The sequence below is a fragment of the Scedosporium apiospermum genome (genome assembly GCF_000732125.1).
Source record: "Scedosporium apiospermum strain IHEM 14462 chromosome Unknown SEQ_SAPIO_0022, whole genome shotgun sequence".
Classification (NCBI taxonomy): Eukaryota; Fungi; Ascomycota; class Sordariomycetes; order Microascales; family Microascaceae; genus Scedosporium; species Scedosporium apiospermum.
Genome location: NW_015971723.1, coordinates 802,025 through 820,794, shown reverse-complemented (window position 1 = coordinate 820,794; position 18,770 = coordinate 802,025). Strand labels below are relative to the sequence as shown.

Genomic DNA, 18,770 nt, shown 5'->3' with positions numbered 1-18,770 from the left:
CTTTACCCTGGGAGAGGCGGGCACCGCTGACATCTCCGGCCTTTGTAAAAGGGGTTTTCTGGTGCTGTTTTCCGACACCATCGGAAGTGTCTTGCTTAACAAAAGCTGGAAGAGTTATGGATGAGAGTTCGAATTTAATTCTTAGTCTCGTTCTCGTTTAAGCCCTTGGAATTATTTGATTCTTAAGCTTCATCCTGCTGTTCGTTCTCTGGTCTCCGGTGCAACAATCCGATAACCTCGCTGCTGTCACTTGATTTTGCTTGCTGACGGACTTGGATCCTTGGCACTCGCTTGATGGAGAGTGTTGGGGTGAATTACCCGCCCGAAGCTGCCGCAGGGCGTGTCAATCGAAGAGCATTGATGATTTCCCATTTCTTAAGTTGAAAATGGGAAAGAGAAACCACGGGAACTAGGGTCTCTCGACTGTATCTGCCCTCCTATCAAGATGCTCTTCTGGAGCAATGACATTGTCGCCATTCGCAGGAGCCGCCACCAATTGATGTTAATGGGCAGTCTCGAGGTCATATGCAAATGGGCTGGGCCTTCCTCAAGCTGTCCCGAACAAGATTATCACGTGATAAGATTTTCAGCGAATCAGGAACCGCCAAGAGGACAGCATCGACACATGGCAACTACGACAGACTGATGACCTTATATTGCATATCGAAGAGGCCAGCTTCGACGCATTCCACGAAGCAAGTCATTAACAAATGCCCTTTCCAACTCCGGTGCACCCGTCGCCACTGCACCCCACGATTCCATCATCACCTTTTCCCAGGATGATAATGGGTTCATAGGTATATCGATTATTTTCCACACCCACACGCATCGATAAGAAGTCACATCCCTGGCTTGGAGCGCCGCGACTCAGGATGCGGTTGGCCTGGTACGCGGGGGTAAGTTCGCCATCGAAGCTGTGCTTCCCCCTCTCTGCGATTGATATGAGGCACATTGATATGGAATGCCTCCGATGGCACGACGAGAGCCTATGGAGGAACAGGCGTGGCTAATTTATTTCTCGTGTATCTAGGCTTCAACGGCCCTCGCCGTGTCGGTCGTCCTATCCGCCTTCCACCAGCGTGCCAACTTCTACTCTGCCATGGTTTACCTCTCCCAGAGCAACTTTTGTTTGCTGGTGAGTATCCAAAAGCCGTTTGCCAACATTGTCCGGGGTCTCCGATGGCTAACGAACGGCGTTTCGAACCTAGGCTCTTATCAACTTCATTTACATCCTCTACGGTGCATTCATGTTCGGTCTCCAACGACTCTGCTTTGGCCGTCTCCGAGCCGTCGAAGTCGACCAGTTATCCGATCGTGCCTGGGTCGCCATCACCGAAACCTGTCTAGCGATGACGATTTTCCGGGAAGAGATAGGAGCTTGGTTCCTGGTGATGTTCACCGGTCTCGTGACTGGTAAGGTCTGGAGCTGGATAGGAGATGGCCGCCTTGAAATCTTGGAACAGCAACCGCCCGCGAACCCCCGACTCTTCCACACCCGTTTGACCGTATCGCTTTTGATGAGCACGTTTTACGACGTGTGGATGCTTCGGTATTGCGTTAATACCGTCATCCAACAGGCCCGTCCCAATATGATGGTTATGTTCCTCTTCGAATTTGCGGTGCTGACGGCGTCCTCCCTACGAACGAATGCCCGCTACATTCTCGCCCTAGTCGATGCGAGGATTGTGGCGAAACAGACGAAGACGAGGCTCGCCGAGCGCCGTAAAGAGCTTCAGGAGCAGAGGGACGAAATGTTGCGTCAGCGGCGGGAGGCCGAAGCCGAGGGCAGAGAGCAGACAATCTCGGAGCATGATATCCCTAATCCTGATGATATTGACGAGATGGATATTGAGGTTCCTGGCTGGGAGTCCAAGGGTCAATGGATTTTATCTCTTGAGCTCTTCACGGGTAGGTCCAAATCTGAAGGTCACACCAGGCATTGGTACTGTTAACTAACATTTCTGGTAGACTTTGTCAAGCTTGCCATTTACATGGCCTTCTTCACTGTCCTTCTGATGTTCTACGGCCTGCCGGTTCACATTATGCGTGATGTCTACCTTACCGCCAGCGCCTTCTTCAAGAGACTCTCTGCATTACTGAAATACCGCCGAGCCATCCAAAGCATGAACAAGTATCCCGATGCCACCGCCGAGGATCTTAATCGGGAAGATACTTGTATAATCTGCCGCGAGGAAATGCGGCCTTGGGAGCCGATCCCTGGAGCTGTCGAACGGACGCGACCCAAGAAGCTACCTTGTGGCCATATCCTACACTTTGGATGTCTTCGGAGCTGGCTGGAGCGACAGCAAGTATGTCCCACTTGCAGGAGTCCAGTCGTTGACGGCCAACCTACGAACCAAAATCGACGCCCTCGTGTTGCCCCGGCTGCACAACCCCAACAGCAACAGCAGCAGAATCAGGGACAGCAGCCGAATGACCAACAAGGCCAGGTGCCTGCACCTTTCCAGAGGCAACCGATACCCGGCGGTGACGGCGGTGTGCAGGACAACAACCAGGCTGATGGCGGCGCTCAAAACGAGCCTCAGCCGGCAGCTCCGCGACACCGCGTGTTCAGCTTTGGACCATTTAGGTTGGAGATCATCAGACAAGAGCTGCGGAACAGGCAGGATCTCGATGCTTTCTTAGATGGGAATATTCCGGGTGGTGGTCGTCCTGCCGCTACTGAGGATGGCGCTCCCACTCCCACTCCTACGACTAACGTACAACCTTCGTCTCCGACCAATACCATTTTGTCTTCCAGCTTCGACAACCTTGTCAACCGGGAGTTGGCATCGCTCCAAACCCTCCAGAACATACAGCATGAGCTCCAAACTGCCCAGCTCCTGCTCGCCGAACTCATCCGTCTCCGCCATCTCCGCGCCTCTACCGAAAATCTCCCCGTCCCGAATCCGACCATCTCCACCCCTCATTATACCCAACCAAACACGCCTTCCTCCCAAGTGCCGCCCCCTATTCAGCACTCTCGAACACCACCCCCTCCCCCTGCTATTCCGCCTCACACATTCCCTCAGTACCATCCTCCCTCCTTTCCTCATCTTGCGTCGTACCCTTACCGCGCTAGTAGCTCGATGTCGAGATACGCAGCGCCACCTAACACTACTGCCATTCCCGCCGGTAGCACAGAGCTGCCTGAGGGTGTTGTCCTGCCTCCGGGTTGGTCACTACTACCCCTTCAGCGGATGGAGAACCTCCCCGCCATACCCCACACGGCGACGCCGCCTCCTCAACAACAACATCAACAACAGACCGAAGCCACGGCGGGCTCTTCTAGCCAGACTTATGCGTCTGGTTCAAGCTCTGCAGTCCCGTCTCACCCTGGAATTAATGGTTCCGCCGCGCCTCATCATCAACAAAATGATGTGCCGAGGGCTGGTGTAGCTTACCCTCGTCCACAACCGCCAGCGGCAACTGCGGCCGCAGCTCTGGCGGCAGCAGCGGCGGCGGCTGCTTCGACAGTCCCCGTGTCTCCTCAGCCTCATGCTGAGGAAGACGACGAGCATCAGACCCCCGTCCTGGCGCCGAATCCGGTGATGCCCAACTGGGGTGGTTCCTCGCAGCTTTTTGCCAACCAGGCGCGGTTGTCGTCGAACTCGACACCAGATATTCCCGAGGCGGAAGAGGAAGAGGAGGAGGCGGAAGAGGAAGAGGAGGAGGAGGAGGAGGAAGAGAAAGAGGAGCGAGAGGAACGAGAACAGGAGCACAAGGAGAGTCCTACCACTTCTGTGCCCAACGGAGACGAGGATCTAGCTGGATCGAGCACCAACGGAACCGCCGATAGAAACGGAAACGGAAAAGGGAAAAGCGTGATGGTGGAAGACGGATCCGAGGAAGAATGAGCAATACAACGTTATGTGTTGAATTGCAGCAAGTTTTTCGTTTTCTTTGTCCTTTTTCTTGATCAAAAGCCGCGGAGCGCAGGGGAATCACCGCGCGGGAAGGAAGAGAGATGTAAATACAAACGAATACCCCACATCCTCGTCCTTGCATGTATGTATGTTAGCCTTGTTTTTTTCTCTTTTCCCCTCCCTTCCATTAGTTTGGTGGTGTATACATCAATACATCCATGGCGTTGGCGGCCTTTTTTTCTTCCATGTGAGCCTCGTTGATCTATAGCATCGATCTTTATTTTCGTGATGTTGTTTCTTACTTCGCTCGCGGTCGAGGGCGCCGCCCATAACGACTCCCAAGCGCTGTGTTAAGCCCGGCCTCTTCCACCTTACATCCAACAGCTGACGTCTGTCGACTCCATTTCCCTGAAGTTTGGCTTATTCACTGGCTGCGCGCCAGCGAGGCGGAACCATCAAGGCGGAACCAGCAATTCTCGTGGTTATGGCAGTCGAGATGCCCTGTCCTCGGTAGATCTATGTTTAGAGAAAAACCCCGCAGGAAACGGTCTGCCCCCGGAAACGGACGTGTCCTCGCCCGCCTTCACTTATAAGTGAGATGACATCTCCCAAGGTCCAAGTTTCCAAGAAGGCCAGTCTAGAGAAAAAAAAAAAAAAAAATTATATATTCGATAAATGGAAGGTTTGATGTTATTACCATTGATTCAATTTTGGGGGTTATGCTCGATTGCTTTGATGCCATTACTCAAACGTACTCTCACTACTGATACATATAGAAACACTCTTCTTCCTCACCCCCCATCTCCATCGTTCCCATCCATGAATACGAAAGAAAACACCCATTAGCCCTTCCATCACGACCATGAAAGTAAAAGTCCTCTCACAAATTAACCTCATTCCAAAAATAGAACAGAAAAGAAACCCGTACTTCCTGCCCCCTTCCCTTTCAAAAACCGCACAAGTAAAGTGTTTGCCGACAACCATCTCAAGTATCAAGAACATCCATCTCATCCTCAGGCGGCAAAGCCCCACTAACATTCGTCGGGATATACGCCCCCGGTTCCCACGCGGCTCCGGGCCCCGTATAGCTCGGCTCGGGGATACCCTTTCCTTTGCCTTTCCCTTTCCCTTTCCCCTTAGCTTTATCTTTTCCCCTCGGGGAGGAAGAGGGGAAGACTTGTTCGTATCGGGAGCGCGGGTGGCCGTTGATGCGGCGGGTCTGTCCTTCCTTTCCCTCCTCCCGTCTTTCCTCCTCCTCTACTTCTTCTTCTTCTACTTGGGATGGTTCAAGCAGTGGGGGGATTTGGCCGGGGATGAGGCGGGACGTTGTCGTCGCCGCTTTGCTGGCAGGTAACCCTGCCTTTACGGGGACCGGGGCGAGAATCGGTGCTCCCTCAGGTATGGTCCCCGTGTCGACCACCACTTTACCTCCTCCTCTGCTCTTGACAGCAGCGCTTTTACTCCACGCGTAGTACTCTCTCTCCCGTTGCCTCTCTTCTTCATCCACAGTATGGCCAAGGTACGTTCCCTCCTGGTGAGAGTGACGCCGCCACCATTGCTGCTGCTGCTGCTGCTGTTGTTGTTGTTGTTCAGCGTGGAGCAGCACCCCCTCCGAGCTCGGAGGCAGCGACCGCGCAGGTACCCCCCTCGACCTCGCGTCAGGGTCCTCAGCCGACAGCCTCCTGAGAACGGACTGGGGGTCGAGGCGGTGTAAGCGCGCCAGCTTCTCGAGCTGCTCCACGGGGTTCTTGTGCACGCGGAGGACGTTAGTCAGGTCGCAAAGACAGTCGGCTGGGCCCCAGCGGCGCCCGTGCACACATACCCAGTCAGACTGCGTGGGCACACCCTTGGCCTCGGCGAGCCGTGGCTTCACGGTCGGCTTGGTTGTGGCGGTAGTAGTCCCGGCCTTGCCCGTCTGTTCTTCTTCTCCTCTCTCTTCCTCTTCCTCTCCTTCGTCGCCGCTGGGCGGTATGGGGAATCCCACGGGCTCTACTTCCTCTCCTCTATCACCCGTTCTCAGGGGGACGGGGGTCAGCGACAGGTTTTGCCTGTCGTCGGAGCTGAGGAAGTCTGTAGCCGTGAAGAAACGCCGACGGCGGCCCCCGGAAGCCTCTACAGCAGCTTGCAGCTGCCTCTGGCGGCGAGAAGCCCCAGAGTATCGGCGAGGTCCACCGAGGCCTGTCTGGTCGATGACTCGCTCAATGTATCTGCGGATACCGGGAACTTCATCCCAAGCATTCGTGGCCGACGGGGACGCCCAAAAGTCCGAAGCCTGGAATTTTGGTTCCTCTTCACATTTAAGAGGCAGCGGAGGTGCTAATCCAGGGGCGCTCTCGGGTGGCGGCGTATGCGGCTCACCATAGTGCTCTACCGCAGACGGGGTCTCAACTAGAGCGGGGGGTTCTTCGAGAGTGCCTTGAATCACCTCCTTCTCCTCGCCGAAGCCGACGCTGCGGCCAGTGTCGGAGGCGGGCGAGGTAGGTCCACCAGGCAAGGCGCCGAATCTAGGTGGTTCGGGGGACGCGATCTGCGGCTCTTCGGTATATTCCGGGGCTGTGTAATCGGCAAACACCCGAGTCGGCGGCGGCTGGTGCGTCTCCCATGGGAAAATGGGCCGAGGCTTCTCGGTGGGCGGCGCCGGGGGCTCCTCGGGAACCTTGTACCACATATCCCGGGGAGGGCTGGGGTACCGCTCCGGAGGTACGAAGGGGGTGATATCTCGAGACATCTCGTATTTTGTATCCGGGAAACTCTCTGCCTCGGGTCTACCACCGCGTGGAGGAGGTTGCCTATATGAGTTCAACGTTAGTGTAAGGCCGACCTCATCAGCTCCACGTGGTTGAAATCGTGGGACTTGGATACGCGCGTGGTAGCGAATTCGTTCTCTTACCATTGTGCATCCCATGTTGACACCATGGGAGGTGGTTGCGGTTGGTATTCTTCGTGATGGTGCTCCTGGCGGTGATGATCATAGTGTTCGTGGTGTTCGTGGTGTTCGTGGTGTTCACGGTGTTCTTCATGAGGCGGCTCATGGTGTTGCTCATGATGCTCCTCACCGCGGTGTTCCTCGTGGTGTTCACGGTGTTGCTCCTCGTGGCGTTCGTAATGCTTTTCCTCGTGATGTTGTTCGTAAGGTTTCTCCTCGTGGTGCTCATGATGCCTTTCCTCGTGGTATTCATGATGTACGTGGTGCTCACGACGTTCGGGATATCCACCACGACTCTCTTCATACTGTTCACTCGGCCATTCGTGATGTTCAACGTAGTGCTGCCCGCCGTCATATCCCTCGCCAGTCTCCCCCTCCGTCACCCTTTCAGGGGGAGGGAATCCCCTAAAGAATGCCTCATTGATACTGGGCCTGGGCTGTTGCGGAGCCTGGGGTTGGCCTTCTTGGAGTTCGGAGCCTGGCGGCCAGTATTCTCCCTTGACGAAGTACTTGACAAGCTCGGATTTCTTCTCCTCTTCGGGTGTTCGCTCCTGTTCACGCGAGAAAGAAAGAAAGTTGGTTAGCACGGGAGTTCCAACAAACCAGCGCCAAGAAGGGTGGGAGAATCATACCGTGTCTTTCCCGTAGTGGCGGTCATATACCGACCACCACTTCGCAATCATTCCATCATGCGGGCTCAGGTCGCCGCCGCCACCTCCGCTCGTACTAAAGGCAGGCCTACCCTGAAACCAAGGCTTTTGCGAGCCGATAAAATGCACCATGCTAATGCTATCCTGGAAATGCTTAAAGGCGGGTATATACTGATAATGCGCTGAGGGGGTAACGTTGTAAGTAAAACTAATACGGTTGTAATCTCGGCCGAAGTGCTGGTTCAGGAGACCTTGGTCGGCACCGTCGAAGGAGGCGCCGCGACTGGCGAGTTCGGCGAGACGTTCGTACTCGGCCTCGCTCGGCTCGAGGACCATGACGCCGGAGTTGAAGATGTCGGGCCATCCGATATCTGGGGCGGCGGAGAAGGGGGCGTCGATGTCGAAGAGTTCATCGGGGGCACGGTAAGCGACGACGTCGGCGTCGACGTAGACGATTTTGGAGAACTGGGTCTGTTTCCATAGGGCGATCTTGGTGAAGGCCGAGTGGAGGTCGGCTCGGTTCATGAGGTGGAGGTTGGGGTGAGCATTGCGTATCCTCGGGACGGGGATGACATAGTTGTAGACGGTCTGTACGAGCAAGTGTTAGTCGGAGGCCTTGCGAAGCTAGTCGCGCAGCCAAACTCCAAAAAAAAAAAAAAAGAAAAAAAGGAAAGGACAGAATAAAACTAAAACTAAAACTGAAACTAGAATAAGAACGAACCTGGAGCTGGGAGATAGCTTCGGGAGACACCGTATCCTCTGTCACGAGGACGGCAAGCTTCCTCGTGGTGCCATTGTCGATGAGCGAGTGCGCAAGCACTAAAGCACCTATTCCAACGCAAATAGAAATATCCCAGGTCAGAATCTCTTTCAACGCCAATTGAGTTCGTTCGAGGCGGGTTCTAATTACCTGGGAGATATGTGTCGCTGAGCAGCAGCTATTATTCCAGAGCATTAGAAGCGGTTAGCTCAAATGGGCAAAACCCGCGATAATTGGGCGCCATTGCATCATTATTTTGAAATGACGTAGCACGGACAGACACAAGTGGAAAAGAAGCAAAAAAAAAAAAAAAAAAAAAAAAAAAAAAAAGAAGAGAGCCATCAGCCACAAACAAAGCAAGGGGCTATTAAGGGTTGGCAGAGAAGCTTCGTCGGGAATATGACATGACACTAGACGCATCCTCACTTGAAGCTACGAGTAGTCACACGCCACTGATACACACGATAAAAAACGAAGGTAGTGGCACAACACAACAATTGGCGTCGTCGTAGCAAAACACAGAGAGGTTGGGGGAGACACGAACCGTTGCGTAGACCTGTTCCTTTTCAGCCGCCATGATGGCAGTTCAGCGAGTCGGACTCGCTCTCGACTCTCGAAATCGCCAGAGGTAGGAAATCGACTCCGCAGAAACCCAGCTTGATGATGGCAGCTAAGAGGAGAAATTGGGGGACGCGGCCCGGGAGGAGGGGGGAGAAAGGCAATGCGGGGGGCCGGCAGCTGCGAGGATGAGGAGGCGGTCGGGGGGAGGAGAGAGGCGGAGAAGGGGAGGTGTAATTTAGGACAGAAGCAAGCTTGGGTGCATCGAGAATGGAAAGGAGAATGAAAAGAGAGAATAGAGCTAGAATAACTCTGTGGGTGAATGATTGAGCGGACGAAGAAACTGGTTGAAGCTGTCAATCCATTACGGTTTCGATTCGCCTCGCTTCGCCTCGAGGTTTGCCTCTTCTTGGGTGAAGGCGGGAAGGATATGATGCGACGACACGTGCGGGATCGTGAGGTTGGATGATGCAGGATTCACGACGATAACGGGAGAGTTCATCAAAACAAAAGAAGTACGAGGCTCGCAAGAACGGCGACAGGGCTAAATTGCTAAGGACGAAGCAAAGGAGAGCTGGTGGCGGGAAGCGATCGGACCACGAGCTACGGAAGATAAGGAGGAGGTGTGTGTGCGTGTGTGCGGATGTGTGCCTCGTAAATTAGAGTGGCCAAGACAAGGATGCCGGGGGAGGTAGAGCTTGGAGTCGGATGGTGTCGAGGATTGTAGCTTGAGCTCCGTACGCGCTGCTGGATGCAGGGTGCAAGGTGCAAGCGCAGGCGTGAGCCGATGGGGGTAGCAGAGCTTCGTGTCGATGTTGCCCTGCTTTCCCTGTGCTGTACGTGCAAGTAGCCCGCTTCTTTATTGGATATTAGAGGGGGAATCAGAGACGGAATTTGGTAGAGGATTGAGGATTGTACTATTGTGACATGCCACCCCACTCTCAGTCACTCTCAGTTACTCCCGGTCGGTCGAGATGGGCGCTTGAGCCTGAGAGAGCTTTGGAAATAGGGGAATAGCGAAATGCGACGATCCGTGTTAAGAAGCTGTCGAGCTCGAAAATAGGTCAAGTGGCCAGGCGGCTGCCGGAGGCTAAGCCGAGGACAGAGGCTGTTAGCGTAGAGCGCAGACACCAAGTGGATGCGGGCATGCGTGAAGCGAGCAATGAGGGAATCGGTGAAGAGAGGATCAGGTCGAATTGAGTGATCAAATCAGTTCAGTTCAATCTGCAGACGCATGGCGTTGGTGGGGAGGGACGTACCTTCCCTTCACATTTTGCATCCCTTCCTCGTGGAAATGACAACATCGAATTTCCTCAAGTAAATTTACATCGGAGCTCATTGCTTATTTGGAACTGATACATGTACGCAGACGCAGTACTACTACACTGGCCACACTACAGACTGACAGTAGACCCTACCTAGAATTCAATTGATTTTCATCAATCATCTCTCCCGCTGCTAGTGTTTCGTTTCTTTCTTGGGTGAGTCTGTTGATATTGATGATGAATGACTCTGGATCAGCATCCTCCTTTTCCGATTCAGACCGGGATGCTGCTCGCACTATTAGAGCCTGGTCAGGACCATCGTCATTAGTGCTGGTTGGTGGTACCTTAACTAGATTAACATCAATCATCCCCCGGCTGCAGTCTTGCACTAGAGTAGTGCACGAAATAGCGCCGTTTGAGCTCTAACATGATCGAAGCGACAGGGAAGAGCTGCATGGATAAACCAAACAAGCATTGATCAAATATCCAACCATGAGCTTCGCCTCCGTGGACCCGCTGCACTATCGATGTCTTGTCTCCATCAGTTGCTCTTTGATATGAGTGATCAAGACATCAAATGGTATTGCGAAGTACGTCCACCACATTCTCCCACGCAGCGTACGATGAGATACTCAGAGCGACAACCCATTGGGGATGGCGTATACCATAGCCGTTTTTTTTTTATCCCCCCTAATCCCGTTCCTGGCGGGCCCGCGTTTTGCAAGGCTGGTTGAAAACCCCAACGCCCGACGATTCAAGGTCTGACTAGTAAATAGTGTGCTTGTATTGAGGAGCTGCACTATGCATTCGAGCCCCGTCCCTCGTTCCTCGCTGACTTGCCATTGAATTGGCTTTCTGCTTGATGTCCTCGGATAAGGAGACTAGGAACAACAAGGGGGCCATTATCCTAGTTAATGGCTTGCAGCTCGCGTCATCATCTAGGCGCGCCAGGCCTTGCCAAGGGCAATGCGGCGACTAGGGTGGACAGATCCTTGTTGTGCTATGGACAAGATCATCGAAATGGTTTCAAACTAAACTCCCATCGTTTTGCTAGGCCTGACTACATAACTGACGAAGGGCGGGACGGGAGGAGGTTGAGGATATACTTCGTATAGAGCGTTAAGCACAGTAATCTCGACTGTTCGGTGAGGCGTGTATAATCAACCCTATATCGATGCAGTGCAATCGATACGTGCACTCTATTTTTTCCCCTTCCATTCGACTTCTACGCATACTCGTACTTCCTGCGAAGCTAGATTGAACCGAAAGAGGCTATATGCAGCAGAAGTCTGCTCATGTCGACAAGGTATCCAGCTCAGTCTAACTGCCAATACAACGTGGTAAAGTGTTGGGTTGAGTTGACCTGTCGCGATTCAGATACGAGACGCATCTCAGTGTTACAATCTCACTTATTACTGAGAGCCATTTAATTATTGATGTGACACATTGGAGGGCATCTTCCCCGTAGCTCTCCACTAATTGCACTGCTTCCTATGTATTACTTTGTCCTTGAGCTAGACCTTCTCATGTAAGACATGAGTTTCTTTCGGGGTTTTCATTGGGATCCCCGATGGACTGTTCTCTTTTCGAGACTTTTTCTTCTTCCTCTTTTCTTTCTTTTCCAAGCAAGTTTTTACGATTGGAGATTTTGTGTTTCGTCCCAATTTGATGCTCTCTGCCCAAGTAACCCGGCCCGGAGCAGCCACAAATGTACTCCCACGCTACATCAATCTATCGTTCTCCAATGAATCTCTACATAACATGATAGTGGCATGTTGCGCCCATACAGAGTAAAGCATGGGAGTTTAAATGCGGTGGAACAGCGGGTTACGGCAGGGAGACTGGTTCGCCGTCTCCAAAGAAACCAATTTCTGTGTAATGCGTACTCGGGGAGATTTTATTCGGCTCATCTCCCTTTACTAGTGCTTCAATCCAAGTAGATCACGCGCTGAACTTACGAAGTCCTTCTGGCATGGACAATGGAGACAAGCTCCCCCGACAATGGAATATCCCCGAACGATGCTTCTGACGAAACATGACTAACATACGTTCCGATCTCGCTGGTGAATAGTACGGGACCCTCAGGGTCTTCCGAACTTTCGGGCTCTGCGGCGGATTTGACGACTTCTGACAGGCGAGGCGTTTGTAAGCAGAAGAACCCCGATTGTGCCGATTGTGCCCCTCCAATTGTGCCCCTCCAATTGTCCTCGATGGAAATGGGCCAACTACCCCGCCAAAACATGAGAGGGCGTTCGACGACGGAGGGACGAAGAAAAAAAAAATCCCAAAATCCACCCCCACCACGCCAACCCCGGATCTACTTCGTACCCATCTCCGGACCGTCACTTCTTCTACTCTTACAACAAAAAAGAGTCCTTGGAGTAGTTTCCACGCCGAGAAATCTACATCTTGGGCTTCATTTGTTGGTCAATTGACCCTCTCAGACTCACTCTCACCCCTCTTCAAGACCACCTCTTCCACCACCGATATCGCACGTCGTCAAAGTTGCCCAACATGGCCAGCGGCAAGTAAGCATCAATTGATTCACAGGACTCACCCGGCTACTACTAGGAAACAAGGCTCTAACGAAGAAATGCGTCTCCAGGAAAGTCCTCATGCTCGGAGCGGGCTTCGTCACCCGTCCCACTCTTGATATCCTCAGCGACGCCGGCGTCCACGTCACCGTTGGTACGACATCTTCACCCCGGGGCCCTCCGCACCCCTGACCTTCCCTGACCTTCCCTCCTATCGCCAATACTCACAATCGAAACACACAATGTAGCTTGCAGGACTCTCGAGTCTGCCAAGAAGCTCTCCGAGGGCGTCAAGAACGCCACGCCTACCTCCGTCGACGTCAGCAACGAGCAGGCCCTCGACGCCGAGGTGGCCAAGCACGACCTCGTCATTAGCTTGATCCCCTACACGCACCACGCTACCGTCATCAAGTCGGCCATCCGCAACAAGAAGCATGTCGTCACGACGAGCTACGTATCGCCCGCCATGCAGGAGCTCGACCAGCAGTGCAAGGATGCTGGCATCACCGTCATGAACGAGATCGGTTTGGGTAGGTTTCCCTTTCCTTTTCTCTCTTATAGGGGCATCTCTCGAACCCCAACCCCAACTCCAACCCCCCCTCTTGCAAATAGAAGTAGCTGACTCTCCCTACAGATCCCGGAATTGATCATCTCTGTAAGAGAACCCTTTTGTAGGATATGAATCGAGCATGGAATACTAACCCGCTTAGATGCTGTCAAGACCATCGAGGAGGTCCATGCTGAGGGTGGCAAGATCATCTCCTTCCTAAGCTTCTGTGGCGGCCTGTGAGTTATTCGTTTCTATTCGCACCAAGTTTCTCGAGAAAAAAAAAGGAGGGTTACTGATAACCGAGTTAAAGGCCTGCACCCGAGGACTCGGATAACCCGCTCGGCTACAAATTCTCGTGGTCTTCTCGGGGCGTGCTCCTCGCTCTCCGCAACGCCGCCAAGTACTACCAGGACGGCAAGGTAGTCGAAGTCGCCTCCAAGGACCTCATGGGCACCGCCAAGCCCTACTTCATCTACCCCGGCTACGCCTTCGTCGCCTACCCCAACCGCGACTCCACCCCCTACAAGGAGCGCTACAACATCCCCGAGGCCGAGACTATCATCCGCGGCACCCTCCGGTACCAGGGCTTCCCGCAGTTCATCCGCGTGCTCGTAGAGATCGGCTTCCTCGACGACACGGCCCAGGCCACCCTCGACCAGCCCATCGCATGGAAGGATGCCACCAAGACCATCGTCGGCGCCGCCTCCTCCAGCGAGGCCGACCTCGAGGCCGCCATCGCCTCCAAGGCCACCTTCGATTCGCCCGAGGAGAAGGCCCGCATCCTCAGCGGTCTCCGATGGATCGGCATCTTCTCGGACGAGCAGATCATCCCGCGCGGAAACCCGCTCGACACGCTCTGCGCCACGCTCGAGAAGAAGATGCAGTTCGAGGAGGGCGAGCGAGACTTTGTCATGCTGCAGCACAAGTTCGTCATCGAGCATGCCGATGGCCGTCGCGAGACGCGCACTTCTACGCTCTGCGAGTACGGTGACCCCAAGGGCTACTCGGCCATGGCTAAGACGGTCGGTGTTCCCTGCGGTGTTGCGGTTAAGCAGGTTCTTGATGGCACGCTTTCGGAGAGGGGCGTGCTTGCGCCTATGAGCTCGAAGATTAATGATCCTATTATGAAGGAGTTGAAGGAGAAGTATGGTATTACCATGATTGAGAAGACGATATCTTAGATTTTGGTATCGAAGGTATGGGGAAGGAATTGAGTAGACGGGTAAAGAAAAAAAAAAAACCTATGTAGAGAAATGCAATGAAGATGAAAATGCCTTGGATATGTCGTGGAAGCGGACAATTCTGTGAGACGTGGTGTAAGTGGTGTCTCGAAGAGTCGCTGCACGATCTACATTTCCAGCACCTCTTCTGCCAAGCTCGTCTTGGCCGACCTCAACAAGTCATTTCAGATGCTCCGAAGGCTTGCTAGCCATTCTCCATCAAACTGACGCCTTGAGAAGAGCAAAGACGTCCCGCTGTACAACAAATGTTGATGCCTATCGTACATGCAAAGTCGACGCGTAACCCGACTCTGACGAAGCCGACGTAGTACTTCGTACGTCTTTTTGGGTAGTTCTCTCGCAATCGACATTGATTCCGAGAGATGCGGGAATTGTCTTATGCAGCTGCTGCCTTGCCGATCGCCATTCTTGGCTTGTTTCTATCTCCATAATAACATCATGATGTGAGTAGCTAGGCGAGGCATTGACCAAAAAATGCCGAGGTAATTAGACGTGGGATCTGCGAATGCATTTCTCCGAACGTTTGCATCTCCTTCCCATGGAGCATGAAAAGTGCAATGTAGTGTGCTTGGATTGGTTTCCTGTTCACCTTTGCCGGACATGGGTTAATATCCATCCATATTCCCCGAAACGGTCGGGGTTGAACCTTGTCCTTTCACCCCGGCTACCAGGTACGAAAGGGGTTACCAGGGTCACCTTGTCTCCTCCAAGTGTCATCAAGCTCAGAAACGAACCACTGGGATCAGAGAAGACATCAGCCATTGGCGCTCTTTGAGCCAGCCTGGCGCCGTGCCGGTCCAGACCTCTCGCTTCGCAAGAGTCTTTCTTCCTTTCTCCTTCCATTTTAGCGCATCTTCTAAAAGCCATTGTGTCGCGCGGTGTTTCGTAGCCCAAGGGAGTACTCCGTATGGTAGATCAGAAGATGGCAATTGACAAAGGGAGAGGAAGTTCCTATGTTCGATCTATTCCTGATGCGGCGCATGTGGCAAAGCTACTTCGTCCCGGCGCCACGAGGAGACATTTTGCCTTGGAGCCAAGGCCCTCAAAACAGGTCCTGGAACAAGAACGAAGGAAACGTGGACTATTTAGCGTCTAAAGTATGAAGCGAATAAGTATGAAGTAGTATTTTCTGTATTTTTCTCTGACGAGAATTAACACTCCGCTCCTTCATCAAGCTCCCCCAACTTCAAACAGTAGCATTCGTCAAAAGAGGCTCCGAAAAATCCCATCAAGTCCAACGGAAGGAGCAATCCAATCCCGGTCTGTCCCACTAACATCATCATCATCATCGTCATCAACTCCTCAGCCCCAAGCTCCCTCCCCCCTTCTGTCCACTCCCGATCCACGCATTTCCCTTTCCTTCTTTTTCTTCTTCCATCAGACTATAAACACCCGGAGTATCCGGATGCCTAGGAAGCTCCCCACGTCGTTCCATCTTCTGGAATCGGCAATTGCTCTGGGCATGTGTTGATTCTTTTTATTTTCTTTTTATCTACCCTTGAATTCTTGACTGCCGCTGCAGCAAGGCAGACCGGAGGAATTATAGTCGCATTTTGCATGCACGATTACGACACCTTTTCTCAGCGAGCGAGGAGGAGCTTCTCCTCTTTTTATCAGGAAGACTGAGATAGCAGATCTCACCCAATTCATCAATTCGCTTCGAGAAATCTTAGGAACCCTTGCTTTTTTTTGTCTGTTCCCTCTAACGAGATATCCTTTCTAAACCCCGGATCAAACTTTTTCTTCTTTCTTTTTCGACCCGCGACACGCAAAAAAAATCAATCAACTGTCTACCCCGGCGCCAACATGGCATCGGCCTCGACACGCTCCGCCGTCGCAAACACTATCGTGACGGCCCGCGACGACACAACCCTCAACTCACGCCACCGCAAAGTCCGACGGCACAAGGGCGACCGCGGGCCCGGCAATGGCAACACGACACCCTCCGTGAGCAGCAACCTGCGCAATTCGCCCGAGATTCCCTCGCCCGGCGAGACTCCCAGGTGTGTCCTATCCCTTCTCTCCTTCCCCTCTCCTCAATTGCATATACCAGAACGGCAGAAAAGACAAGAGGAACACACCCAGAAAACTAACAAAATCGCAGCGGCACCAGCACCCCCCTCCCCGAAAATGCGCCCCCCTCCGACCAATACCTCTTCACAGCCCGCAAGCTCGCCCGCGCCGAGCAGCGCCGCCTCCGCCGCCGCATCTTCCCCACCGTCGACTATACATCGCGCGTCTCTCACTTCGACCCCAACTCGGACTACAAGGACTTCCATGGCTTCTACACGCTGTTCTGGATCGGGCTATGTATCCTCGCCATCACTACCATGCTGCGCAACATCAAGGATACGGGATACCCCATGCGCGTGCAGATCTGGGCCCTCTTCACCGTAAAGTTGCAGGAGCTCGCCCTCGCTGATTTCCTCATGGTGGCTACGACGGCCGCCGCGCTACCATTGCAGTGCCTTTGGAGGAAATTCCCTGCCGAGTCGCTGGGGACGTGGAAGAACAGTGGCATGGCCGTGCAGAGTCTGTATCAGGTTACATGGTTGGCCTTTTGGGTCGCTGTGCCGTTTCTTTTTGATTGGACGTGGACGGCGCAGGTGTTTTTCTTGCTGCATACCATGACCATGTTGATGAAGATGCATTCGTATGCTTTTTACAATGGACATTTGAGCGAGACGGAGAAGAGGTTGCGCGCGCTGGATAACCCGTCGACGGCGTCAAAGGATCCCGTCTACATGTATCCCAGCCCCGAGAACCCCGAGGGCACCCTGTCGAGTCCCAAGCGTCCCTCGTTCAGCCACCGCGAGAAGCACCACGTTGTCCATCACCTCAATGGCAACGGGAATGGTAAATCTAACGCTAAAACCAACGCCAACGGTAACGGAAAGAGCAGAATCGACGAAGCCGCCTGCTGCTCCGACGAAGAGCTCGAAAACCTCCGCGAAGACCTCGCAGGCGAACTCACTAGCCCCATGGGCAATGTCACATACCCGCGCAACCTCACCTGGTCCAACTACCTCGACTACCTCCTCTGCCCGACCCTCTGCTACGAGCTCGAGTACCCGCGCACGCCCAAAATAGACTGGGCTGCGCTCTCGAGCAAATTCGTCGCCACCTTCGTCTCCATCTTCCTCCTTACCATCGTCTCCGAAGAATTCATCCTCCCCGTGCTCACCGACGCCTCCGACCGACTCAACCCGTCCTCTACCACCACCGCGGCCCCCTCCGTCTCCGAAACCCTCCTCATCCTCGCCGAAACCATCTCCTGGCTCCTCTTCCCCTTCATGGTAACCTTCCTCCTCGTCTTCCTCGTCATCTTCGAGTACGTCCTCGGCGCATTCGCGGAAATCACCCGCTTCGCCGACCGCCATTTCTACTCCGACTGGTGGAACTCGACCGATTGGATGGAGTTCTCCCGGGAGTGGAACGTGCCCGTGCATTCCTTCCTACGGAGGCACGTCTACTCGGCCAGTCGCGCGAGGATGGGCAAGTCGATGGCGACGGTCATGACGTTTTTGATCTCGGCTGTGGGTCACGAGATTGTGCTGGCTTGCATTACGAAGAAGTTGAGGGGGTATGGGTTTGCTTGCCAGATGCTGCAGTTGCCTATTGTGGTTTTGCAGAGGACGAAGTGGGTTAAGAATAGGCATACTTTGAATAATGCCATGTTTTGGTGTTCGATGATTTTGGGGTTGAGTATGGTGAGTTCTCTCTGACTTTTTTTTTTCTTTTTTTTTTTTCTTTTGCTTTTCTTTGGCTGTGGCTTTGGCTAACTTGGAGACTATAGATTTGCTCGCTCTACGTCTTGATGTGAGAGAGCTCGCTGGAGAGGACTGGGAAAGTAAGAAGAAGCTTGTGAACTCCGTTCATTTCGGTCTGGCTCGAATCGATTCACCCTGCTGGCATGGGACTCGTTTTTCTTCATCACCATCGATTTCATAACCCCTTCAAATGGGGTTCGGCGTTCAGGGATCAAGATACTGGCACTTTGGCTTGTTTCATTTTACATCATATCGTTTTTGATTATTCTTGGCTTATCTTATAGACATTCATACCCCGAGGAAACCCCCATTTCTTTGCTCCTCTCTCAATCTTTCGAATAGATCATCTATACCTTTCACTATGGAAGCCCATGGCTTCTCTGTCTCAGGCTCAAATTAAGAAAAGAAAACAAATATCCCCAAACGATTAAGACAACTTCTATCGCTCCTTTGGAAACCGTAAGAAACCACCGCGGTTCATGCCTCCCGGAAAGGCAGCAAGCTCACCTATGTCTCGAGCCAAAACTAGACTTCGACGTCCTGGCTCCCCACGGCTATAACACATCTTCGACCGGTTGCCTTCTCGCTGTTGTATACATAGACCCCAACATCCAAAAGTCATCCTCGTTGATCCCATCAACCTCGAGAAA

The 18,770-nt window shown here is 53.2% G+C and overlaps 4 protein-coding genes across 4 annotated transcripts; 3 read left to right on the top strand and 1 right to left on the bottom strand.

The window, feature by feature from the left end:
* Nucleotides 1-872: 872 nt before the first annotated feature.
* Nucleotides 873-3,857, top strand: SAPIO_CDS0516 (Uncharacterized protein; the record flags this gene model as incomplete). The annotated part of the gene is made up of 4 exons (XM_016783277.1): nt 873-896; nt 1,031-1,135; nt 1,209-1,908; nt 1,969-3,857. 4 exons carry the CDS (start codon nt 873-875, stop codon nt 3,855-3,857), a joined length of 2,718 nt encoding a protein of 905 aa, XP_016646477.1.
* A 994-nt stretch (nt 3,858-4,851) lies between these two features.
* SAPIO_CDS0515 (uncharacterized protein) lies at nt 4,852-8,779 on the bottom strand (the record flags this gene model as incomplete). The annotated part of the gene is made up of 6 exons (XM_016783276.1): nt 4,852-6,655; nt 6,757-7,343; nt 7,425-8,030; nt 8,164-8,270; nt 8,353-8,380; nt 8,747-8,779. The coding sequence occupies 6 exons, from the start codon at nt 8,777-8,779 to the stop codon at nt 4,852-4,854; spliced, it is 3,165 nt and encodes a 1,054-aa protein (XP_016646476.1).
* A 3,760-nt stretch (nt 8,780-12,539) lies between these two features.
* SAPIO_CDS0514 (Saccharopine dehydrogenase (NADP(+), L-glutamate-forming)) lies at nt 12,540-14,290 on the top strand (the record flags this gene model as incomplete). The annotated part of the gene is made up of 6 exons (XM_016783275.1): nt 12,540-12,553; nt 12,631-12,713; nt 12,808-13,089; nt 13,194-13,214; nt 13,270-13,345; nt 13,420-14,290. 6 exons carry the CDS (start codon nt 12,540-12,542, stop codon nt 14,288-14,290), a joined length of 1,347 nt encoding a protein of 448 aa, XP_016646475.1.
* Nucleotides 14,291-16,156: 1,866 nt separating this feature from the next.
* Nucleotides 16,157-18,173, top strand: SAPIO_CDS0513 (O-acyltransferase; the record flags this gene model as incomplete). Its single annotated transcript, XM_016783274.1, has 3 exons — nt 16,157-16,353; nt 16,455-18,060; nt 18,147-18,173. 3 exons carry the CDS (start codon nt 16,157-16,159, stop codon nt 18,171-18,173), a joined length of 1,830 nt encoding a protein of 609 aa, XP_016646474.1.
* Nucleotides 18,174-18,770: the final 597 nt, after the last annotated feature.